The 26563-nt window shown below is 43.3% G+C and overlaps 1 protein-coding gene across 4 annotated transcripts in view; it reads right to left on the reverse strand.

The window, feature by feature from the left end:
* Nucleotides 1-26563, reverse strand: part of dhrsx (dehydrogenase/reductase (SDR family) X-linked) — a 228790-nt gene that overhangs the window by 46866 nt on the left and 155361 nt on the right. For all 4 annotated transcript variants that reach the window (XM_069892022.1, XM_069892019.1, XM_069892021.1 and 1 more), the window contains one exon: nt 20186-20393. In XM_069892022.1, the coding sequence (XP_069748123.1) occupies nt 20186-20393 (208 nt within the window). The remainder of the gene's footprint in view (nt 1-20185; nt 20394-26563) is intronic.

Genomic DNA, 26563 nt, shown 5'->3' on the forward strand with positions numbered 1-26563 from the left:
CTTATTCAGCAGAAACAGGAAGAATCTGTGCAAAGAGTTACTAACTCTGGCCGAAGACCCGTCATCAGAATGTTCCAATGCTGCCTTACCCCGTTGAATATTTCATCCCTTTACAGTTTTTGCTTCAGAGTTCTAGTAATTGTGAAGTTTTATGCTTGGTAGTTAGGGACAATAGATCATTTTGTGTCCTGCAAATATCACAACAAACCAAAGGATCAGAAGTTGATTCCATATTAGACATGACATACATACATCATGGTTACAGGCCCTTTCAGCCCACGAGCCCGTGCCGAACTGCTAGATATTTCTACCTCGGAAGAGGTTTCGTGGCTTCTATAATATTGGTAAACATCTGAAATTGAAAAAAAAATTGGAAAACAACATCGAGATGTTGACCACAAAGGAAGGTCAGATGCAGGAGAGGCCATTTGCAGTGACCTCCTGCCTGGCGAGCCAGACAGCGGCCACGCGGTGATCACTCCACCGAGGAGAGAGGATGTATTACTCCTGGGTGAGAATGAGGATATCCGATTTGTTTTGGATACCCTCATTTATCCAAAATGTTTAAAACATTTCAGGTAAATGAGGATTTCGGAGAATCCGATTTCGGATAATCGGTGTTGTACTGTATCATAGATTTTTATTCTAGCAAAAAATATAGCCTTAATCATACTAATCACATCATTTAAGTGGATTGCAGATCCTAGTTAACCTATCCATGATAATCACAGCCAGATGCCATCTATTGGAAAAAATGACACTGACAATTTGCCTTTAACCAAACAGTCAATCTGAAACTCCTCCTGGCAGCCTATTAGCCAAGTTGGTTATTATGGGGACTGTGGTAAACCACTGTAATGTATAATTATCTGGTCACGCATATCTATTGGCCGGTTGTACCCGTGGCCCCTCCCCGCAGGCTTCTGTATAAAGGAGTCTGTTCCACAGCCCCCTGCAGGACAACCAAACAGTAGGGATATGCCATGTTCTCAAGTGAATTAAAGCCTTCACAATAGTCTCCTGAGTGATCGATGGTGCATCGATATTTACTGCTCCTATATTCATAAAGCTCTGCCGATTTCAGACAAACAGGGACATTTTCAAAGAACTAATCGCTTCTCGTTAATCAGTTATTCAATTAAATTTTAAATTCAGACATACAGCACAGTAACAGGCCTTTCTGGCCCATAAGCCCATAACACCCAATTACACTCGGTTTGACCTACACCCCCGGTTTCCCCTGGGTGCTCTGGTTTACAGATTACCCAGAAAAAATCCATCCATGAGTGAAGAAGATATCTAAATGTTAGGAGGTGCAATTGTTGACTGAAGACATTGTCTTTTAATTAGATATGATAGCTAGCTTGCATAGACTTATTGCATTGCTTTGGCTGACAGTTACCTTCCTTTTGCATATATTCTTTTTATACAGGGGTGTAATATTTGCTGATTTCCAATCGGCAGGACCTTCCCAGAGAATTTCAGTAAGTTATCACAAAATATAACTTCTGCCATTTCTTTCCGTACCGAGGGGTGCATTCCATCAGGACCAGGGGGCCTATCTACATTTAGGGCCTCTATTTTGCTGAGTGCTTCCTCTTTAATGATAATGATTGTATCCCTTCTGGCCAACAAGCCCATGCTGGCCCAAGTACACCATGCCCATGCTGGCCCAAGTACACCAAGCCCATGCTGGCCCAAGTATACCATGCCCATGCTGCCCCAAGTACAACAAGCCCATGCTGCCCCAAGTACACCAAGCCCATGCTGCCCCAAGTACACCATGCCCATGCTGGCCCAAGTACACCAATTAACCGGCAAACCCCCTGCGTTGTTTTTGGAGCTGGGGGGAAACCGGAGTACTCGGAGGAAAGCCACGCGGTCACAGGGAAAGTACACCAACACCTTACAGACAGTGCTGGATTCGTACCTGGGTCGCTGCCACTGTAACAGAGTCACCATAATGTTACAGCACTGCATTAGAGTCAATAATGCCACTACATTACCCAATATTAATTCTTCCTTCATATCTTCCAAAGGACCAACATTCACTTTGGCCACTCTTTTCTGTATGATGTAATTATGAAAACTTTTACTATCTGTTTTATATTTTGTGGGAGTTTACTTCCAAAGTAGATCTTTCCTTTCTCTGTTGATTTCTTAGTGGTTTATTGTAACTTTTTAAAGTTTTCCCACTACTCTTGACCATTTTGAGAGCGTGAGCTTTTAATTTGATACTGTAGTTAAGTATTCTAAACTGACCTACTATAGACACCCGTGTACACATCGTCAATTTGATGTATATGCTGTGCAGTCTAGTGCAAAACTGACACCTCCAGGCTTGCATGCTAGTCTTATACATGTCACTGCTTCGGTTTCATGGACAGGAAGTGACATCTTCAGTGATGTCATCAGCCCAGATGAAAACCTGCGAAGACCAATGCCTGAAGAGGGCGCACAAAATCAGTGAACCGGTGCGGACTCGAAAGGCCAACATGGCCTGTTTCCGCTCCGTAAATGGTTATATGGATGCAGGTCAATTTCCCGCATTTTCCGCAGCACGTCTGCCATTTCTGGAGCCGGTTCACTTGCTGGTAAGTGGGTCGCCAGCAGAAACTGGATAGCTTCTGGCAACTGGTCCAGGAAAGCCTGCTCGAACATGAGGCAGGGCCTATGCCCTTCCACTAGTGCCAGCATTTCATTTATGAGCACGAAAGGGGTCCTGTCTCCCAAACCATTCAAGTAAAGTAAGCAGGTCACTCACTCAAGTCATGAGAGGCCAAAGATATGGATGAGTAGACTCTTGAGTGCCATATATCTTGCCCTCCCAACGAGGCTACTGTAGAAAACCAGAAACTCAGCATGTTATCTCTTGATCCAGGGCACTTACTACATAACAGGACCACGTGGAATCGGATGTTATCTGCCTCAACTGGAATTGGGCGTTTGCTTGGTCAAACTATACATGTGGTTGTGAGTCCAAAACATTAGAAGTTTCAGCATAAAAAAAAAAATTCCAAGTCAGGGTCACCAATCTAGTAAAGTATTCTACACTGAGCTACTGTAGACATTGGTGTACACGTTTTCAAGTTCATGTATACGCAGGGAAGTCAATGTACACACAATCGAGTCCAGTGCAAGACTAACACCTCCAGGCTTGCTTGCTGGGCTTATACACAGCACTGCTTCTGTCACACGGTCAGGAAGTGACATCATCAGTGATGTCATTAGCCCAGATAAAAGCCCAGGTCACTTTCCTGCATTTTCCACAGCACCTCCACCATTCTGGGAGCCAGTTCACTTGCTGGTAAGTGGGTCACCACGATACCTTCCTTCGTTTCCTGAGTTATCCATGACTGACTCTCCCTGACCTTACTGTCCTCGTTTTTAACTGGAAGATACTTTTGTTGAACACTGTCAGAAAGCTCTCTGGAAGTCTTCCAGCGTTCATCAACTGTCCACGTAAGACCATAAGACTTAGGAGCAGAATTAGGCCATTCTGCTCACCCCTTCTGATACGCCATTCCCTACCATATAGCCTATGTTCCCAGTCTATGGAAGCCAACTACTCCCTCAACCTGTTGGAGTCAACCTTGTTTAGCCATAATACCCTCATTTTGCATCAAACTATTGTGTCGTCCATTTGTAGAAGAAATTCATTCATACCATCATCACTCTTTCTGAGAAGATCCTCACGTCATTAATTTTGCCTGTCTCATTGCATAGAACCAGAGCGAAGAGTGCTGAATGGATAATGAACCACAGACCTCTACATCATGTTCTCTTATTTTGCACTTATTTATTTTTAAATGCAAATCTTGTAGCAATGTTATGCACAGCAGTGCTGCCACAAATTTCATGACATGTTCACAACAGTAAATTCTAATTCCAAGATAGCATATACCCTTGTAGGTTCGGTTATATGCTGTTCAAATAACCTTTACACATGCATTAATTGAAGTCCTCCTCGAGAATGCCTCAACGGACTTGATTTGTCCAATCTATGTGCAGGTTAAAGTCCCCTATGAATACTTTTCTTACATGCCTCAGATATTTCTTGGTTTGTTGTCAATATTATTATTTGATGGCCCTATTGTGATTTTCCCCCCCCCCCCCTTTCTCTGCCCAGAAGCTCCTTTTGCTCCTTATATTATCTCTCATTATTGCCCTGAGAGCACTGCCCCACCTCCATTATCTTCCTGTTTGGATTATACGGTACCTCTGGATAGTTAAATTGCCCATCATCTCCACCCTGCAACCATGATTCTGTAATGGGCAGCTAAATCATATTTCTTTGTACTGTTTTGTAAGACAAGTTCATTGACCTTCTTTCAAATGTTACAGACATTCAGATAAAGTGCCCTTGCGCTCATTGTCCTTCTAGAAACTAGTGTTCATTGTGTTTTTTTTTGCATTGGAGCTTTCTGCATCCCACTTCTACTTTTCTCTTTTCCAACCTTGGCTTTGCATTGCTTCCCTCTTTTTTCAAGTTTTCCTCTCCCCCTTGTCTTATTAATTGAACCCCCCCAACCTCCCAACAACATTTGCCAAAAATCCCCTTGGACATTGATCCTGGACCCTGCACTGCCACAGACCATCCAGTTTGTACTGGTGCCACCACCCCCAGGAGTTTCCAAAGCACCTGGAATCTGAAAACTTCCCTCCTCTGCCACAGCTCAAGCCACATATTCATCCTAACCATTCTGCACCTCCTACTCTGATTAGCACTTTGGCCTCTCCCTGAAGGTAGTGAATAGAAGCATTTTCTACCCAGTTTGACAATTAATATTCAGTCTTAATGGCAAGCAGTTCAGGCTGCTGCATTACAGGAAGGATATGCTTTGGATAGATGGTATGGTCAGCAGAGCGGTTAGCATGACACTACTACAGCGCCAGCCATCGGGGTTCGCATCCGCCGCTGTCTGTAAGGAGTTCGTACGTTCTCCCCATGTCTGCGTGGTTTTTTTCCCTAGGTGCTCCGGTTTCCTCCCACCCTCCAAAAAGTATGGGGCAGTATGTTAATTTGGGAGTAATTGGACAGCACAGGCTTAAATGACCAGAACCGGCTTTACTGTGCTGTAAATTAAAAAAAAATAATTTAAGAGAACAAGGAAGATAACGAGGAACGTGAATGTCGGGAGAATTTTGGAAATGAGGATAGGCTGTGCTTGTTTTCTTTAGAAAATGTGAAACTGAATGGAATTTAAATGAGGTGTAGACAATATTGAGGGATCTAAACAGAGTGGATGGGAAGAATTTATTCTTAAAAGAGCAGTGAATAATCAGACGGCATGGCTTTGAAGTAATTAAGCAAAGGTTTAGAGGGATGATAAATAGAAATGACTTTCACCCAGAGGGTGCTCATGTTCTGGAACTCAGTAATTTATGGAGAAACCAGCAGATTTGGAAGTACATTCTAAGTAAGTAATGAATTTATTGTCCTCTACATGGTATGCGGCCACAATGAGTAAATGGCTAAAAGCTGCAAATGAGATTAAGGTGGATAATCTTTTCTTGGCCTTACCGTGCCACAAATCTAGACGATTTATATTAATCTTTGGAGATAAAAATTATCAGAATAACCATATCACTATTTAACACACAATCCGAAGCATCACACTAGTTTCTGTACAAAAAAAAAGAAATGGTATAAGAATTCTCCCTGGGCTCAAGATTCCAGTACCATGTACTGGAATGTTTCCATTTTGGGTTGAAATACCTTCAGCCTAATTGGAGCAGGCCCAGTTGACAAGTCTTGCCTCTCTGCTCGGCGTCTCTGTTCCAACTTCACTCCAACGCCCACCTAATTATCAATGTGCCATCTTCATTTTCTGACACAAGTAAACTATGTTGCTTAAGTCAGAATTTTATTGAGCTGGGATTTCTCTGCTTGCCTGGGGACATTTCTGGCCAATGGAGGCTATGCATTGCTGTGGTAAAGGAATTAATTTTATGCTGGAGCCTCGGAGGCAAACAGAAGGGGATTCACCTTCTTGCTCTTGTTTGAAGATGCTTGAGTCTGGCCCACACTCGCTGCTGAAGTCTGACATGTGCTCTCATGCTGCAGACAAGGACTGCAAACTCATCTCAGTAGTTTGAGATTTCCAGATGCCACAAGTGCCAAAATAATTCAGAAATAGCACCTGGTGTGGTATGAGTCACGCCAAATGCCATGTAGGTAAGGACTTTTGTCCATATATAACTAATGTTTACATAAACGACCTACCTGGTGACTGTGGGAAATGCTATACTTGCTCCAACACCTCCTCACTCAACGCCATTCGGGGCCTCAAACAGTCCTTCCAAGTGAAGCAATACTTAAATTGCAAATCTGCAGGGGTGGTCTACTGCCACCAGAGCTCCCATTGTGGCCTCCTCTACATCAAAGAGACTGGATGTAGCCTGGGAGATCACTCCGGAGAGCACCTTCACTCCATTGGACCTCCCAGTGGCAACCTATTTCAATTCCTGGCCCAATTCGCATGCTGACGTGACTGTCGATGGTGTCATGAACTGCCAGACTAAGATCCTGCAAATTTAAGGAACATCACGTCTGGGCTCCTTCCAACAGGAGGGCATCAACTTCTCTGGTTTCCGTTAATCCCCCCCCCCACCCCGTCTCTCCTTTTCCCTATTCTCTCGCCTCTTTTCCTCTAGCTCTTTCTTTCACTTATTCCCTATCTCTCTGCCTCCTTCCCTCCAGCTCTGCATTGACAAAACAACCTCCTCGTCTGATCAATTCTCAGCTTTTCTCTCTTGCCCTCCTCGTGATGTCCACCTAGGGCCTCTTGGCTGTTGGCCTGTGCTGCTACCCCTGCCCTTTCTTCCCTGCTGTCCCAAACCTGTTGTTTGCTCACACTTTGCCAAAGGACTCAGGCCCGAAACATTGGTCATGTATCTTTGCCTCCTACAGACAGCGGGGCCTGCATTTCGTCCAGCATCTTTGGGCATTGATCACAATGACGGTCTTGCGGACTTTAGCCCGTTTTACAAAGGCGAGAATATTCTGCCTTTATTGCGCCACTCTGTTCTGTGTAAAAGGTGCGAACACAGTATGGGATGGGGTCTTTGTAGTTCCGCCTTTAAGCCGGCCGCAAAGGTAGTCACAGCGCCGAATCGTGTTGTTTGGCGGCTTAATGACGGGTCTTCTTTACGGCAGTATTGCGGGATCTCTGAGTAGACAGGACCTGTCTCGTTTCACTCCACGTTGATGTGAAGTGTGCTGGAGTGCAAAATGCATAATGACATCATCAATTGATAAGATAATGAGTTTGCTGTCATAGACATTGTCGAATTTACATATGCCTGAAGTTTGTTCTTGATTCTGCCAAAAAGGTACTTATAAGGAAAAGCCAAAATGGTAAACTAATTCAATTAAATTAGAAGACAATAAATGCACAAGATAGATAATGAATATTCACAGTATTTCTAGTGCAAAAATGTGACATGCTATACTGCAGTCTATGAGTAAGGTACCAAGGGGAGCCTCAAGTTCGATACACAAAGCTAATCGTGATTGCTGTTTGTAGCTAAGTCCTCCTGTTAATACCTGCCAGAGACAGAACGTGTATTTAAATAGCAAGAAGGCCCTACCTACACAAATGATATTTAATATAATCAACTAGTTCAATTAGTTACTGATTGATTTCCATTCACTGTTGATAGAGCAGTAAAAATGCATTACACTTAGAGTTAATTTGCTAACATCTACATTGCATAGTGTGCCATTGATTGCTTGCAGTATTGCTGTGCTATTACTGAGTGAATAGGAACTTTGGGGGACATCCGATGCGCTCTAGTATTTGCCAAAGCCCTTTCCTGCTCACGGTGTCGAAGGCTTTGGTGAGGTCAACAAAGGTGATGTAGAGTCCTTTGTTTTGTTCTCTGCACTTTTCTTGGAGCTGTCTGAGGGCAAAGACCATGTCAGTGGTTCCTCTGTTTGCGCGAAAGCCGCACTGTGATTCTGGGAGAATATTCTCAGCGACACTAGGTATTATTCTATTTAGTAGAATCCTAGCGAAGATTTTGCCTGCAATGGAGAGCAACGTGATTCCCCTGTAGTTTGAGCAGTCTGATTTCTCGCCTTTGTTTTTGTACAGGGTGATGATGGTGGCATCACGAAGATCCTGAGGCAGTTTACCTTGGTCCCAACAAAGCTTGAAAAACTCATGCAGTTTGGCATGCAGAGTTTTGCCGCCAGCCTTCCAGACTTCTGGGGGGATTCCATCCATACCTGCTGCTTTGCCACTTTTCAGTTGTTCGATTGCCTTATATGTCTCATCCAGGGTGGGAACCTCATCCAGCTCTAGCCTTAGGGGCTGTTGAGGGAGCTGGAGCAGGGCGGAATCTTGGACTGAGCGGTTGGTACTGAAAAGAGATTGGAAGTGTTCGAGTCTGGAAAAACAACCAACTGAAAAACCTCACAAAGATAAGCGTATACAGAGCCGTTGTCATACCCACACTCCTGTTCGGCTCCGAATCATGGGTCCTCTACCGGCACCACCTACGGCTCCTAGAACGCTTCCACCAGCGTTGTCTCCGCTCCATCCTCAACATCCATTGGAGCGCTCACACCCCTAACGTCGAGGTACTCGAGATGGCAGAGGTCGACAGCATCGAGTCCACGCTGCTGAAGATCCAGCTGCGCTGGATGGGTCACGTCTCCAGAATGGAGGACCATCGCCTTCCCAAGATCGTATTATATGGCGAGCTCTCCACTGGCCACCGTGACAGAGGTGCACCAAAGAAAAGGTACAAGGACTGCCTAAAGAAATCTCTTGGTGCCTGCCACATTGACCACCGCCAGTGGGCTGATAACGCCTCAAACCGTGCATCTTGGCGCCTCACAGTTTGGCGGGCAGCAGCCTCCTTTGAAGAAGACCGCAGAGCCTACCTCACTGACAAAAGGCAAAGGAGGAAAAACCCAACACCCAACCCCAACCAACCAATTTTCCCTTGCAACCGCTGCAATCGTGTCTGCCTGTCCCGCATCGGACTGGTCAGCCACAAACGAGCCTGCAGCTGACGTGGACTTTTTACCCCCTCCATAAATCTTCGTCCGCGAAGCCAAGCCAAAGAAGAAGGAAGAAGACTGAGTGAATAAACTAGGGACTATAGGTTGAGGCAAATTTCTGGAAGAAGGCACAAGAGTAGGAAGCCAAAGAAGAGGGAAACACAACTTTCTCATTGCATATCTTCAGAAGAGCTAAGATTGAAATGGAGCAAGTGCTGCTCCTTTGTTTGGATCTCTTCCCTCACCTCAACCAGTTCTTCTGCCCATCCCCTTTCCAAAACTGTGCTGACCATGGTAAGAGCCTTCTCATTTTTTTGTTTCTCAGCAATGGCCACTACAAAGATAATGAGTTCCGCCCCCTCCATTAAGGCCAGTTGGCCTGCTGCATTCAGATGTGCACAACCTTGTCCTCCAAGAGAAAGAGGAATGGTTCGATGAGTGCCACATCACCTGTTTGGGTAGAGATGTGTGATTCAAGGTGGCTGAAAAATGATGGGCAGGTAGCATTTAGCTGTTTCATACCATCTGTTAATGACTGGCTTTAATGTTACAGAACCATTGAACCATAGACCATGGCATAACAGAAACAGGCCCTTAGGCCCTCCTAGTCTGTGCCAAACTATTTTTCTGCCCAGTCTCACTGACCTGCATCCAGTCCATTGCCCTCCATACCCCTCCCATCCATGTACAGGTCCAAATTCTTCTTGACTATTAAAATTGAGCCCACATTCACACTTCAGCCGGCAGCTCGTTCCACACTCAGTGTGAAGAAGATCCCTCTAATATTCCCCCTAAACTTTTCTCCTTTCACCCTGAGCCCACGTCCTCTGGTTTGTATCTCACCTACCCTCAGTGGATAAAAAGCCTACCTACATTTATTCTGTCTATATCTCTCATAATTTTAAATACCTGTCAAATCTCCCCTCATTCTTCTACGCTCAAGGGAAAAATGTCTTAACCTTCCCCTGTAACCTAGTTCCTGAAGTCCGGGCAACATCCTAGGAAATCTCAGCGCACGTTCAATCTTATTGACCAAAACTGTCAAATCATTGAACCTCTTAGCTGTGTTCTGACTGATGAGTTGTATTGCTTTGCTTCTACTGTCAAAAAATGGCCATCTGGTTCCCCTTCCTTCCATCATCAATAAAAAGACCTTCAACACAGTGTTGGAAAATTTGGGAGCTTAGTTACAGCCAGGGTACCGGACTGGCTTCTGAAAGACAATTCCAAATACATTTGTAACTTGAAGCCAAATTCTATTTCAGACAGTAGTTCTCAACCTTTTTTTAATTCCCACTCACATACCACCTTAAGTAATTCCTTAGGTCGACAGCATCGAGTCCACGCTGCTGAAGATCCAGCTGCGCTGGGTGGGTCACGTCTCCAGAATGGAGGACCATCGCCTTCCCAAGATCGTGTTATATGGCGAGCTCTCCACTGGCCACCGTGACAGAGGTGCAACAAAGAAAAGGTACAAGGACTGCCTAAAGAAATCTCTTGGTGCCTGCCACATTGTCCACTGCCAGTGGGCTGACATCGCCTCAAACCGTGCATCTTGGCGCCTCACAGTTTGGCGGGCAGCAACCTCCTTTGAAGAAGACCGCAGAGCCCACCCCACTGACAAAAGACAAAGGAGGAAAAACCCAACACCCAACCCCAACCCACCAATTTTCCCCTGCAACCGCTGCAACCATGTCTGCCTGTCCCGCATCGGACTTGTCAGCCACAAACGAGCCTGCAGCTGACGTGGACATTTACCCCCTCCATAAATCTTCGTCCGCGAAGCCAAGCCAAAGAAAAGATTAACCACAGAGCACCTATGGCATGGGTACTCTGTGGTTAGTATACGAGTGGAAAAAAAAAAGGTTGAGGACCACTAATTTAAGAGGTTTAGCCTAACGTGAAGGTGATGCAAGCCATTCATGAATCTGACTTCAATGCTCTGCTGTGCGGGCTGTGCAAAGTTTGCCTCAACTGCACACTCCAATAAAGCACAGAAGTAGGCATGCTGCGCCTGCACCCAAAGCAGTGGAGATGAATATTGTTGCCCCGTGATAGCTAGGTCCATTTTTGGAGGCTACCGAATTGCTTTGTTAAAGGTAAAACCTAATTTCAGATATTTGCCTCACAAACCTGCTCTATCGTCGTATCCCTTAGTGGCGCCTCCAACCCTAACCCTAACCTTCTTAAACACCTTCTGTGACATTGGCTTTCCCTGATAAATTATTGCATATTTCGGTAAGTTTCTTCCTTTCTGCTAACTTCCCAAGTTCCAACCCAAAAATTGGACCCCTTTACAGCTATAGAGAAGGAGACAATCTTCATATTGTCACCTTGAAACAGAACTGGTATAGCAGACTGGATGTTCATTACAAAAACTGATGGATCTATTTTTAAAGGTTTTAATTTCATTATATTTGAGATGAACAGTAGGCTCCAGCAAAGCCATAATTGATTTTTAAAGAACTCTCTTGCTATTGTCCTTAGTTCTTCTTAGGAAGCTGATCAGAAGTTCAAGAAACAGTACTTTAACTTTCAACAAAGCATCTTAGAGAATTCTAAGCACAAATTGAGTCCCATGATTTCAGATTGTAAATGCTTTGTCATTAATCAGATAACATTTGGCATTGGCTTTGTTATTCCCCTTTATGTAACCCACATCTCCATCGGGCACACAAAACACAAAACGGTCAACCAGTTTACCTATCTCGGCTGCACCATTTCATCAGATGCAAGGATCGACAACGAGACAGACAACAGACTCACCAAGGCAAATAGTGCCTTTGGAAGACTACACAAAAGAGTCTGGAAAAACAACCAACTGAAAAACCTCACAAAGATAAGCGTATACAGAGCCGTTGTCATACCCACACTCCTGTTCGGCTCCGAATGATGGGTCCTCTACCGGCATCACCCATGGCTCCTAGAACGCTTCCACCAGCGTTGTCTCTGCTCCATCCTCAACATTCATTAGAGCGACTTCATCCCTAACATCGAAGTACTCGAGATGGCAGAGGCCAACAGCATCGAATCCACGCTGCTGAAGATCCAACTGCGCTGGGTGGGTCACGTCTCCAGAATGGAGGACCATCGCCTTCCCAAGATCGTGTTATATGGCGAGCTCTCCACTAGCCACCGTGACAGAGGTGCACCAAAGAAGAGGTACAAGGACTGCCTAAAGAAATCTCTTGGTGCCTGCCACATTAAAATATAGTAGCTTTGCTATTCCCATTTACAATACCTTCATTCATTATTTTAAAACTTGCCTTGTTATATTTTCAAACCCATCTTGTTTTGAAATATCATGTCTTTGCATTACCTTCTGCCATCCTGTCACAGATCATCTCTCTCATTCTTCCCCTTTCCCTTATTGTGAACGTTTAATATTGTTCACATTTCTCTTGTTTTCCAGTCCTTGTAAAACAGGAAATTCAGCCTGTTTCTCCCTCAATGTCATCTGCCCATAATTTCCTTCGTGGCTTTCATTCAGACTTCCATCATCCACAGTGATTTATTCTTGAATTAAACTAAAAGCTGGCACACTTCAATCAACGTCACAGAAGGGGTTAATGGACATGAAGCTCGAGTTGATTTAAAGGTGGCACCATCATTCCTGCCAATAAATCTGACAACAGCTGTCTGTAAATCATGAGACCGAATACGTACGAGAGGTCCAGAACTGGACTGGAATCAGAACAACATTCCACGTTTGGGTTGAAAAGGCAGCCTGAATGCCAAGTACAAATTGAAGCTTTCTGAAATACTAACTAAAACAGCTTTTAACTTATAATCTAAAGTAATTTAATAGATGTATCTATCCTGCTGCTTGCCATTAATTTTTGGTCTAAATGGAGAATTTAGAAACGTACAGTATTTAGGGAAAGGAAGCAAATGGTTGAAAGATGAATGGTGTAGATTTTTAACTATGCACTGAAAGATATTCACCATTCTTCCCTGAAGAAGGGCGCAGGCTGAAATGTTGATTATATATCTTTATCTCCCATGAATGTTCCATGACCTGCTGAGTTTTTCCAGCAATTTTGTTTTCACTATTAACTGAAATGTGTTACAAATAACATGGCAATGGATAAATTGATTCTCCCCCCACCCCCATCTTCAAGCCCCTGTCTCCTTTCCTCTCATTCTGACTGTCTGCCTCTCTTCCATCTTCAAGCCTCTTTCTCCTTTCCTCTCATTCTGTCTGTCTGTCTCTCTTCCATCTTCAAGCCTCTATCTCCTTTCCTCTGGTTCTGTCTCTCTGCCACCCTCCACCGCCCTGTCTCCATTCCTCTAGTTCTGTTTCTCTTCCCTTTTTCCTCCGTCTCCTTTCGCAGAACCACAATCGATTCTCACCTTTCTTCTTATCCAACTGACACCTTTTTTTTGTTGGTCTAGACTCCTCCCCCTCCCATTTTTCCCCACCTCTTTATTGAGATGCCTGCCTTCTTTTTGCTTACACCTTGAAGAAGGGGTCAGGCCCGAAACATTGGTAATGCAACTTTACTTCCTGTGGATGCTGAGAGACCGGCTGAGTTCCTCCAGCACACTGTGTGTTTTTACTTATTGTCTTTCAAGATCAGTTTTTGAAATAACTTCCTGAACTCTGAAGCCCGAGGAAATTTGGCATGTCGCCTGCATCCCTTAACAACTTTTACAGGTGCACCATTGAAAGCATCCGTTGAGGTTACATCACTGTGCGAAACAGGATCTATTCCGCGAAAGACAGCAAGAAACCGAGGAGGGTGCGAATGTGGCTCAGACCATCATAATAAAACCCCTCACCTCCATTGACTCTATCTAAAAATAACTCCCACTGCTTTGCAAAGGCTACCAACCTTCTAAAAGATTCATGCCACCCCAGCCTCACTCTCCTCACTCCCCTCCTGTCAGGAGGAAGATTAACAAGTAGGTGATTGCATGCCACCGGATTCCAGGACAATTCCTTTCCCACAGTTTTCAGACTCCTGGATGAACTCCAAAATGGTAACGTTCTGTTTCCTTTGCTCTTGTACCAACTGATCACTTTCTGTAACTGCACTTTTAAAAAAAACTATTTACTACTTAAACAATGTATGAGATATCTACTGGTCTACTCACAAAACAGTCCCTATCACTGCATCTTAGTTCACGTGACAATAAATTTCAGCAAAATCAAAGAGAGGTAAAGACCGGAAAATGTTCTTCTGTAAAAATAAGTAACCAACCATCAAGTACCTTTTTTTAATATCAGTCCTACTCTTTTTCAATATTTTTATTAACATTGAAATTTCACATCCAAAACTACAGAGTACATAGGTTAAAGTTCAAAAGGTTACATTAAACAAATCATATTTCATCCAAAGTACCCTACATTTTAATCAGATTATATTGTATTGAATTATATATATTTTTTAAAAAAGGAACATCTAAACCCACTACCAAGAAATAAGCTGTTTCGGCCAAAGGAAAGAAAGACCAAATTCTTATCAGTAAATAAATCACCCCATTAATCAACATTTCTACGTTCATAACAAATCAAAGATTATAAAAGTAATTCACAAAGGGTCCCCAACAATGTTTGAAAATTTACATTCAAGTCGGAAATTGAGCATCTAATCCTCTTGAAGTTTAAACATGACTTGACGTCACGTGGGCATTGAGCTTGATTAGGCAGGGTAACGTCCCTCCATCTGAGCAACACCACCCGCCTAGCCATAAGAGAAACATGTTAATCCTACTCAAACCCATTTTATTTGTGCCACTTTCTTATTGGCTCATCCTTAGGCTCTAACTTACCTTAGCCTACCAACCACAGGTTTTGGGGATGTAAGAGAAAACCCACATGGCCACATGGAGAGAGAAACTCCGCACCGGCAGGAATGGAGGTGAGGATTGAACCTGGGTCGCTGGAACTGAGAGGCAGCATCTCTACTGTGCCACCCTGCAGATCAATGCAGTGAAAAGGTACAAGGCTCCATGATGCAAAGTAAAGAACAACTAACTTGTAACTGTATGGAGCCTTTTAAGCAATAAAATGCTCTGAGCCCTTTCGCACTTTCTCAACCTAAATTTAGAACTGGCCCTCAGGAGTAGGCGAACTGGTCAGATGTTTGGTTAATGGGTGAATTTTAAGAGTTTTTTTTTCCCAAGGAGAGAGAGGTAAATATTCTTTTCAAATACTTTTATTGAGTTAAACATATATACTTATAATAATGTAAGGAAAACACATAACAAGTCATCTCACAGATACAAAAATAATGGATGGAACCTCATTAGACTGTTCCTTAATCCACATGAGAAACAAGTTATTGAATTAATCTCTGATAACCATATTTTCCAAATTAATCCAAATAAAAATTGATAAAAAGAACAAACAAAAAAAAACCTTAAAAACCAAATCTAATCCGCCCCCTCCTGCTAAACAAGGTTACCTTTGTAAAAGAAAAGGGAAATTGTGGATCGGATAGCAATATTCTTAATGGGGTAAGTAAGGTATGGTCATTCATGGTGGAAAAATTAATTTCAGGGATTTGAAGAATAGAGCAGGAGGAACACTAATCAAGTGCTAGTGGGAAACATGGTTAGCGGGACACGATTAGAGCTCCGGTGACCGGGGATCCAGTGCTGTTTTTATGTTCTCTGTGTCTATATGGGTTTCTTCCAGGTGCTCTGATGTTCTCCCACCAGGTTTGTAGGTTAATTGGGTGTAATTCAGTGCCATGGGCTCGTGGGCCAAAAGGGCCTGCTACCGTGCTTTGTGTCTATGCCTAAATTTAAATTTGAGGACACAAGAGAATGCAGATGCTGGAATCAGGAGGTGGAGGCAAAAGGGTGGTCAATCCTTCAGCTGAGCTGGCAGAGTGCCAAGTTTTCAGAAGCTGGGAAGTCAGGAAGATGCTACAGAAACAAAGGGGAAAGCGTGTGGAAAGTTTATTTGTCACAAAACCCCTAGCACAGTGAGAAGGGTTTCTCTGCAGGCAGGCAGGCATTTATTCCTAACATTCATAAATAGCTGTGTAAAGATCGCCATTTACAGAGTATAGGATTGCAAGGAAAAGGGAGATCAATTAGCACCAAGCAAGAGCAGCATGGTAACTCTACTGTGGGATTCACTCAGCAGCCTGACAGTGGGCGCTTTCACAAGCCTTCTCCCCGATGGGAAGATGGAGGAGAGGGAGGGTGTCTGGAGTGTGATGGGCCTTTTCAATATAGTGGTTGCCTTACCGGGGCAGGGGGAGAGATGAATGGAGTCCGTGGATGGTAGGGAAATTTATACAATGTTATGAGCTGCACTCCATTGTTGGATTTTGAGCAGAGCAGGCTCCCAGACCGTGCTGTGATAAGTCTGCGCTCGGTGGTGCACCCGTAGAAGTTGCCAAGGGACAAGAGAGCCATGCTGAACTTCTTTGGTCTTCTAATAAAGTACAGGCATTAGTGCACTTTCTTGACTAGTGCGTTTGTCATTGGATAATATTTATTCCTCAGAACTTCAGATTTCAGATTTATCGCCAGAGTACACACACAACCCTGAGGTTCTTTTGTCCCGCGGCTGTGGTAGAATTACCACTAATTGGTGGTGCAAAATAAAACTCTGCACAGCGTATGCATGTAAACAATTAAAGAAAGGTAAACAGATAACGAATGTAAACAAACTGTCCAATACAGAGAGAATAAAAAAAGAAAATCAATAAAGTGCGCAAGTAAGAATCCTTAAATGAACCTCTGATTGAGTTTATCATTGGGAAGCTTGATGGTGGAGGGGTAGCAGTGTGCCTGAACCTCGTCTTTCCTGATGGCAACAGCGAGAACAGAGTGCATTCTGGGTGATGTGGGACTTTAATGATTGCTGCTATTCACCGATGGCAGCATTTCCTGTAGACATACTCAGTAATCGGGAGGGTTTGCCCCTGATGTCCTGGGCTTTGTACCTTTTGGAGAACTCGAGGACTCTATTGGCTTCAGAGCCACTGATGAGCTCTCTGCCCCTCTCCTGAATGCGATGATCATCTTTCTCATCTTGTTGACAGTGAGAGAGGTTGTTATCTTGCCAGTCATCTTTTTTTGTATTTGAAAGTGAAACTCATTCAAAGCAAGAAGCGTCTTTTTTCTCTCTCTACAGTCTGGGCAGGGAATGAGATACCATGAAAGTAAAGTGGTGTTGTTGGTTTCAATGAGGTTAATAGCCACGAGAGAGAAATGATTGAAAGAGGATGATGATGTAATGGGCGGTCTCATCAGAAGTGATGGATTTGCACAACCTTCTGTCCTTCTCCAGTTTCTGCAAGTCCTTTCTCTTTATTTTTCTTGGCCTTGAAGATTTGCTTCTCTTTCACACCTGCCTCGTCATGGTGTTCACAGTAAATGTTCACAGGAGGTAAATCAGTGTTGCGATTCCCTAAACCTTTTAAAGTCTCTGAAGCTCACAAATAATACTGACATGAATACACTGGAAGTCACAGGGCATTGTGCACAAGCCAAATCAGCTACTGCTCTCTGATTAAAATGTAACAGAGCTGGCCATCACCCGCCACAAGACAGAACTCAACACAGCTTTGATAGAAATTATGGCATCATTTGTCTTCTGTGATTCTTGTTTTGCTGTCCACTTTTGCTAACAGATCACCCGCTATCTGGGCAGGAATCATACACCATAAAAACAAAAGCTGCTTTGTTGCAATTGAGCCTAAACCTGAAATATTTGCTCATTTCCATTCCCTGAGTGTCTCCAGTCTTGCTTTACAGCTGCTCTTATCCAGTTCCAACAGGTTAAAAAACGTACGGCTTAGTATCTTCTATACCCACATGAGCAATCTTTATCTCATGACAAATTTCCTGGGGGTAGTTGTGATAATTCCTCCACATAAAGACACACAAAATTGCTGGAGAAATTCAGCCGGTCTTGCAACATCCATAGGAGTGGGTAAAGACATATTACTGACATTTCGGGCCTGTGCCTTTCTTCAAGGTACGAGCACCAAGCAGGAAAGCTCCTGAATAAAGATTGGAAAGAGAAAGGGGAACGATTCTAGACCAACAAACAAAAGGTGTTCATTGTGTATGATAAAAGGGGAGAATTTATTTTGATTCTGGGAAAAGGGAGGGGTGGAGGCAACAGGGAGAAGAAGTTGGGGGGGGGGGGGGGGGAGAGGGTGTTAACAGATACCGGAGAAGTTGATGTTAATGCCATCCAGTTGGAGTCTTTATTCAGACACCTTCCCATTCTTTACTTATACCTTGAAGAAGGGCTCAGGCCCAAAATGTAGGTAATATATCTTTACCTCCTGTAGACATGTTCCTCCAACGTTCCTGTGTGTTTTTACTACAATTCCAGCATCTATAGACTTTCAGTTTCACTTGATACCTCGACGTTCTCGCAGACTTGTTCATTGATGAGGTGTAATGGTAGAAAACCTGCAGAGCTGCACTCGATTCGGGAGCATCTTGCAAACCCAACCACCAAGGACAAGGTTAGTGGCTGCATTGGAACCTCATCACCAGCTAGTCATCCCACAATGCAGACACCACTCTAGCTGGTCAAGATCCAAGAATTCTGACAAATTCACATGAATGCTGTCCCCAAAATGTTTGCTAGAATTCGAGGCAATTGCACTTCAATGCTTTCCCATATGGGTAATTTGGGACAGGCAATAAAAACTTACCCTTCAGCAGGACCTGAAGCCTTAAATGGTTAGTGACCATCAGGGATGGATGTCGGCCATTCAGACCCTTCTATCTATTTCTACCACTGAGTCTGATATCCATGCACTTTGAGTCATGAAGCTTTACAGGGCCCTGGTGAGACCTCACTTGAAGTATTGTGAGCAGTTTTGGGCTCCTCATTTAAGAAAGGATGTTCTGATGTTAGAGACCATTTGACAGCTCTTGGCTTGGACTTATTGGAATCAAGGAGAATGAAACGGGGGGGAAATCTCATTGAAACATTTCAAATGTTAAAATGTATGGTCAGAGAAGAAGTAGAAAGGTTGTTTCCCATGGTGGAAAAGTCCAGGACAAGAGGACACAGCTTCAGGATTGAAGACCGTCCACCAAGAACAGAGATGTGGAAGAATTGCTTTAGCCAAAGGGTGGTAAATCTGTGGAATATGTTGCCACAGGCAGCTGTGGAGGCCAATTCATTGGGTGTATTTAAGGCAGAGATTATCCAGGGGATCAAAGGTAAAGGCAGGGAATGAATCATGATTGAATGCCGGGCAGACTCGATGGGCTGAATAGTCTAAAGATCATAAGACAGAGGACCAATCTTTACAGCACAGAAACAAGTCCTTTGCCCCACCACGTCTTTGATCCATGACACTTGGTCCCCTTGTCGAAGAACTTTTCAATTTCAAGTTTAATGTTTTCACGACCCCAACTTCAGCAAGTTCTGGATTTCCATTTTCCTTTGTGCTAATACCTCTTACTTACCTAACCCTAAGATTCGCCATCCAAAGCATGTGAAAATGAGTCTCCACCACGAAGTATCAGGTGTGCAGAACCCCCCTGCTTAATCATTCAGAATGGTGTGTCCAAACCTATGAACAACCCCGCAGAAATGTAATGCATAGCCTGGGTTTCAATCCCTGCCACTAAACCACAGACATTGTTTGCAGGAGAATGGTCAATTCTGCCTAATGATTCTTCAGCCAAAAGGAATTCACCCTTACAGAATTCACCAATTGCAATTCAAAAAAATGAGATATAGAATTAAAGTCACTCTTTCAGAAAAGAAATAAAGAAGCATAATCTCTTTTAACTCGCAATTCTTCATTATGCCACCTCGCGTAATAGAAAATTGGGATACATTCTTTCCGAGAAAAGTAAATCCCTGTTGCCTGTTTACAGACGGCATAAAAATGAAAACCAAGATTGAGGAGCAAATAAGTTACCGATTGTTTACTTTTAGTATGGCCCTTGCATCACCCTGACCTGGAAATATAATGGGCACAATTGGAACTCTTTCACCGAGGACTGCAGCAGGTCACTTTACCGTAGCGTAATTCAAAATGAGCAATAAATTTGAAGTGTACATCCCCCAGATTAATAGAAACATTACAAGTATTTGAGCAGTTTTCGAGGGCTTTTGCTAAAGTTCAAGTTTATAAAGATATTGTTAGTCTCAAAAAATTGAAGAAGAACTAAGACGCTGAGGGAGCTTGTATCTCTATGTCATATGCACCTGGGTCACATTCATACCTGGTTTGCAAGTCATGAAGGTTCAGCTCTCCGACGTAATGGGTGGCTGAAGACAGAGTGACAATCCGACCATTGAAATTATTGTTCCCTGACTGCCTCAAGGTATCGAGGAGAAGATTGGTAAGCAAGAAGTGTCCCAGGTAGTTCACGCCAAAATGCTCCTCAAATCCATCCTTCGTGCATCTCTGCGGAACCAACATCACTGCCGCTGTAATTAGAAGCATAAGGTAGTTAAGTTTGATCCATTTATGAGCATACATTCTAACCAGAATGGATTCGTAGTAAGTAAAGTTTCCCCCACACAAGTCGAGGGCTGAATAAGGCTCCCTGTGATATGTTGAGTTAGATCTCACACCAGGTCTGAACCTCATTTTTTTTCAGATTCAAGAGCCAAAGGGGACAGGATATATTTTAATTATTTTGCTTTAATTTAATGTTTTAATTTTTGAAGTGTTTTAAAATATTAACATCAACATTAACAGATTGTTTTAAATATCCTGAAGGCTAGTGGCATGTAGAATTTTGCCACTGACGAAGTTCCATCCATGGCTGACAGAGTAGATTCAGGATGAGGGAGCCACACAGCACGGCCCAGAGTCCTGATGCCATCAGAAAGCCTGCGGGAAGATCTCCACAAGAAATTGAGCCAGTGCAGATGTGTAGGCAGAATTCAAAATCCAGCATAATCTGGCCCATTGGATTTGCATTGCAACAGGTTTATAGAAATGGATATCAGATGGCAGAGTGAATGTGATGGGCCAAATGGCCTACTTTTGCTCTTATATATAATGAACTTGTGGTTCATGAAGAAAGAAAGAATTTTTAAATTTTAACTTTAAATTTAGATTTATTTAGGCATACAGCACAGTATCAAGTGCTTTCGGCCCACTAGCCCTTGCTGCCCAATTACACCCAATTAATCTACAACCCTTGGTACATTTTGAACGGTGGGAAGAAGCTGGAACCCCTGGGAAAAACCCGTGCAGACACGAGGAGAATGTACAAACTCCTTACAGAGAGCACAGGATTTGAACCCCGGTCCCGATCGCTGGTGCTGTAACAGAGTTGCGTTAACCACTATGCTAAATGTCTTCTTTCTTCGGCTTGGCTTCGTGGGCGAAGATTTATGGAGGGGTAATGTCCACGTCTGCTGCAGGATCGTTGGTGACTGACAAGTCCGATGCGGGACAGGCAGGCACGGTTGCAAGGGAAAATTGGTGGGTTGGGGTTGGGTGTTGGGTTTTTCCTCCTTTGTCTTTTCTCAGTGAGGTGGGCTCTGCGGTCTTCTTCAAAGGAGGTTGCTGCCCGCCAAACTGTGAGGCGCCAAGATGCACGGTTGGAGGCGATATCAGCCCACTGGTGGTGGTCAATGTGGCAGGCACCAAGAGATTTCTTTAAGCACTCCTTGTACCTCTTCTTTGGTGCACTTCTGTCTCGCTGGCCAGTGGAGAGCTCACCATATAACACGATCTTGGGAAGGCGATGGTCCTCCATTCTGGAGACGTGACCCACCTAGCGCAGTTGGGTCTTCAGCAGCATAGATTCGATGCTTGCGGATTCTGCCAGCTCGAGTACTTCGATGTTGGTGATGAAGTCATTCCAATGAATGTTGAGGATGGAGCGGATGGAAGCGTTCTAGGAGCCGTAGGTGATGCCGGTAGAGGACCCATGATTCAGAGCCGAACAGGAGCGTGGGTATGACAACGGCTCTGTACACGCTGATCTTTGTGTGTTTCTTCAGGTGATTGTTTACCTACCTCGGCTGCCCCATTACATCTGATGCAAGGATCGACAAAGAGATAGACAACAGACTCGCCAAGGCAAATAGCTCCTTTGGAAGACTACACAAAAGAGTACGGTAAAACAACCACCTGGAGAAACACACAAAGATCAGCTAAATGTTCCACCCAGGAAATCTACACATTAGTATGAATCATACAATAACAAAAGAGCTATAATTCTTGCACCAACATATCGACCTTTGAATAATGGACTATGGGAGTATGATTTCCATCTAAAATTAATTGAAATGTTTGAAATTAAAATATTAAAATTTATAAGAATCTCTCAGATGTGAAAAATCATTGTATTCACAAAATTTAATTTTTCTCTAAAAAGTGTCACATGAGAACCAGTTGTATATATTACAAGGAGATCCATAAAGCCACCGTTTAATAGTTTGTGCCACTGGGAGTAGCATTTAGACATTAAATTTGCCAAAATGGATATGAATTAAATAGAACAATCTGCTCCACCATAAATTAGCAATCAGTTGAGATGTTCAGCAATTCACGTTGACTATGTATGACTAGGATATCAAGTATTTTTTAATTTCAATGTAGTCAAACAGCTCAGTAACAGGCCCTTCTGGCCCACAGTTCCTTGCCTCCCCCTCCCAAACACACCAATTAACTTACAACTCCTGTACATTTTGAAGAGTGGGAGGAGTCTGGAACACCGGGAGGAAACTCACACAGACATGGAGAGAACATGCAGACTCCTGAGAGACACAGATTCAAACCCGGGTCGCTGGCCCTGCAATAGCGTTGCACTAATCGCTACTCTTGTTTCATGCTCACTCCTGTCATCTGTCTGTGAGTTGTTGAATCAGTTCAAGATGCTATTTTTGAAATGAATGAAGAGAATTAAGACAGAACACATGTAGAAAGGTTGTTTCTTATGGTGCGAGGGTCACGGACAAAAGGGCACAACTTCAGGACTGAAGGTCGTCCACTTAGAACAGAGATGTGGAGAACCTTTCTTCATCCTGAAAGTGGTGGAATTTGGAGGTCAGATCATTGGGTGTTTTGAAGACAGAGAGTCAGCAGTTAATGACCAACACTCGCTTGATATAGAACATCACAGTACAGGCCTTTCAGCCCATGATGTAATGCTAACCTATATAAACCTACTCCACAACATTCTAATTTTTCACTGCCTCACACCCATAACTCTTGATTTTGTTTCATATGCCTATCAAAGTTTTATAAATGTCTGTGTTGTACCAGCCTCTTCCTTCACTCCTGGCCATGCATTCCAGGCACCCACCATCAGCCTCTTCCATCGCTCCCGGCCATGCATTCCAGGCACCCACCATCAGCCTCTTCCATCACTCCCGGCCATGCATTCCAGGTATCCACCATCAGCCTTTTCCATCACTCCCGGCCATGCATTCCAGGTATCCACCATCAGCCTCTTCCATCACTCCCGGCCATGCATTCCAGGTATCCACCATCAGCCTCTTCCATCACTCCCGGCCATGCATTCCAGGCACCCACCATCAGCCTCTTCCATCACTCCCGGCCATGCATTCCAGGTATCCACCATCAGCCTCTTCCATCACTCCTGGCCATGCATTCCAGGCACCCACCATCAGCCTCTTCCATCACTCCCGGCCATGCATTCCAGGCACCCACCATTAACCTCTTCCATCACTCCTGGCCATGCATTCCAGGCATCCACCATCAGCCTCTTCCATCACTCCCGGCCATGCATTCCAGGCACCCACCATCAGCCTCTTCCATCACTCCCGGCCATGCATTCCAGGCACCCACCATATCTATGATTAATCTTAAGTGAAATAACAGCACAAATTAATACACTCAAATCAGAAAGAGAGCATAAGCTACATTTAAAATCTGTTGGCTCAAGCGATTATAACACTTTGACATTTTTCCATTTCTGAGATGCTCAAAGTTCATAAGTTAGTAGAGCGGTTAGCAGAAGGTTATTACAGCATTATCGACCCTGGTTCAAATCCGGCACTGTCTGTAATGAGATTGTATGTTCTCCCTACACCTGCATGGGTTTTACCCAGATGCTCCGGTTTCCTCCCTCTCTTCAACATTTCAATTCAGTGCATTTGAACGCCACAGAAGGGACTTTTACCGTGCTGGATATCTAAATATTTTTTTAAAAAGTAATTTAAAATTTAAAGTTCAAATTTATTGTCAGAGTACATACATGAAATCACATTACAACCTTGAGATTATTTTTTCATGTAGGCCAGGCAGGATTTCTACTTATTAGTTACTGTACTGTAAAAGAGTATAAAAATGTTTTACAGAGATAAATTGGGAAAGGTTTCTTAGAGTAGGTCACATACAAACACTGTAAACAGATCTTATTTGAAATACTGGAGTTATGCTAATGCTAGGCATATTGGGGCCTCAAAGCTTTTGCAAGAGCTTTGAAGAATGTCAAGAGACTTCACTAATGGATTGTTATTTTAAAAAAGGCAAAAGATGAAAGATCTTGTTGGAGCCACAGATTGTTGGAAGAGAACTTGTTGTTCTAAGAGGGTCATGTGGTTTTGCAAGCAGAGAGAGTCAAACAGGCTTTCTCTCAGAGAGAGAAAGAGATAATTCTACAGTGTTACAGCAAGCAGAGGCAACTGGGACTTGAACAGAACAAGCTGGCAAGCTTGTGGAAAGCCTTATTGGAAGACAGCCTGGTCAAAGACTTTATGGTTCATGCAAGAGGAGAGGACTGTCTGTCCAATGTTTCACTTGGAAGAAGAGAAACAAAAAGGAACTCTGTGGTGACCTGAAAGAAAGAGGTCATCATCTGGAGAACCTTGAAGGGGCAAGTTTCATCAGCAAGACACTGGAGTGGCTGATGAAAGGTCATCAGTTGAGATGTCCTGGAACAATAAATCTCTTTGAAAACTGACAAGAATCCTCCTGAGCGGTAACCATTTACCTTTCAAGCACCAAAGCCTGGTGAACTTTATAAATGTTAAATTCTGTGCACAGTATAAGAATTTCCTGCAACCAGTGAACTTAGAGGAATGAGAAGTGAGATTGGACTGTGAACCAAAGAACTTTTCTGAACTTACACACACATATTACATACACGTATGCTTAGAATTAGAAGGGGGTTAAGTTAGGTATGTTAAGTCAATAGAGATAAGATAAAGTTTGATTCTATTTTCATCTTTAAAGATACTTAAAAGCAAATTTGTTTAAGTAACCATTTGTCTTGGTGAATATCTATTGCTTCTGGGTTTTGGGGTCCTCTGAGCTCATAACAGTGCACAAGAAGAAAGGTACATATACAAAAGAGGGATAGGTGAACAAAGAAATAAATGTACACAAACTGTAATACAGAGAAAAAAAATCAATAATAAATAATCTGCAATGTTAAGAGTCTCTAACCGAGATTGTTGTTTTGGACTCTGATGGAGGAAGGGCTGCAATTGTTCCTGAACCTGGTGGCATGAGTCCTGTGGGACGTGCATCTCTTTCCTGATGGCAGCAGTGAGAACAGAACTTGTCCTGGGTGGTGTGGATCTTTGATGATTGAGGCTGCTCTCGATTTATAGAGTGACTTGAATCTAGGATTACCCACTACTGACAATGTAGGCACAGGTGAAGCAGTCATTTTTATCATTTGCACAGTGGCAGACAATTTCTGAGTCACACGGACTTCTCATGAAACTTTAATGGAATCCAGTGCCCTGGGGGATTGCAGGTTTCTGTTGCACTGCATCCACGAATCATTTTTAACTGATTTGCTATATCCTTTAAAAAAAAGCTTGATCATGTCCTAAAGCTAATAGAAATAGCTTACATTGTGGGTTATAGATTGCAGAACATGCTTTGCAATTCATTTTTATTTCAGCAAGCCCTGATGGAATGGAATGTTTGCTCGAGTTCAGAGCCAAAAAAAATACTTAAATCATCACTAATAATAGAAAATAATCAGTGAAGATAAAGCAAAAACATCAAAGAATAAAAATAAATCCCTCAGATTTACTGAACTCCTGAATATATGAATTATTTTTTGCTTCCGTCTCCAGTGTCGGTATTTGTTAACCAATTCAGTGGTGTGAAAACTATTGGAGAGAATTCTTAAGGATATGATTGGAGTCTACTCAAGGATAGTCAGCATGGCTTTGTGAAGGGAAGGTCGTGCCTCACAAGCCTAATTGAGGTTTTTGAAAAGGTTAAAAAAGAGAGTAGAGCGGTAGATGTGGTCTCCGTGGATTTTAGTGAAGCATTTGACAAGGTCCCCACCGAGATACTCGTTCAGAAAGTCATGAGGCATGGGATTCATGGAATTTTGGCTGTGTGGATAACAAAAATTGGCTTGCACATAGAAAGCACAGAGTAGCGGTAAATGGGCAGTATCTTTCCTCAAGGTCAGTGACTAGTGGAGTTCCGCACAACCCCTGCTCTTTGTGATTTTTGTGAGTTGGACAGAAAAGTGGTAGATGGAGTTCAATCAGGATAAGTGTGAGGTGATGCATTTTGGAAGGTCAAACCAAGGGCTGAGCACAGAGTTGTCGGTTTCTTCAGAGTGTGGATGAACATAGGAACCTGGGGTCCAAATCCTTACATCTCTCAAGGTTGCCATGTGGGTTGATAAGGTAGTTAA

Source organism: Narcine bancroftii, chromosome 7 (assembly GCF_036971445.1).
Source record: "Narcine bancroftii isolate sNarBan1 chromosome 7, sNarBan1.hap1, whole genome shotgun sequence".
Taxonomy (NCBI): Eukaryota; Metazoa; Chordata; class Chondrichthyes; order Torpediniformes; family Narcinidae; genus Narcine; species Narcine bancroftii.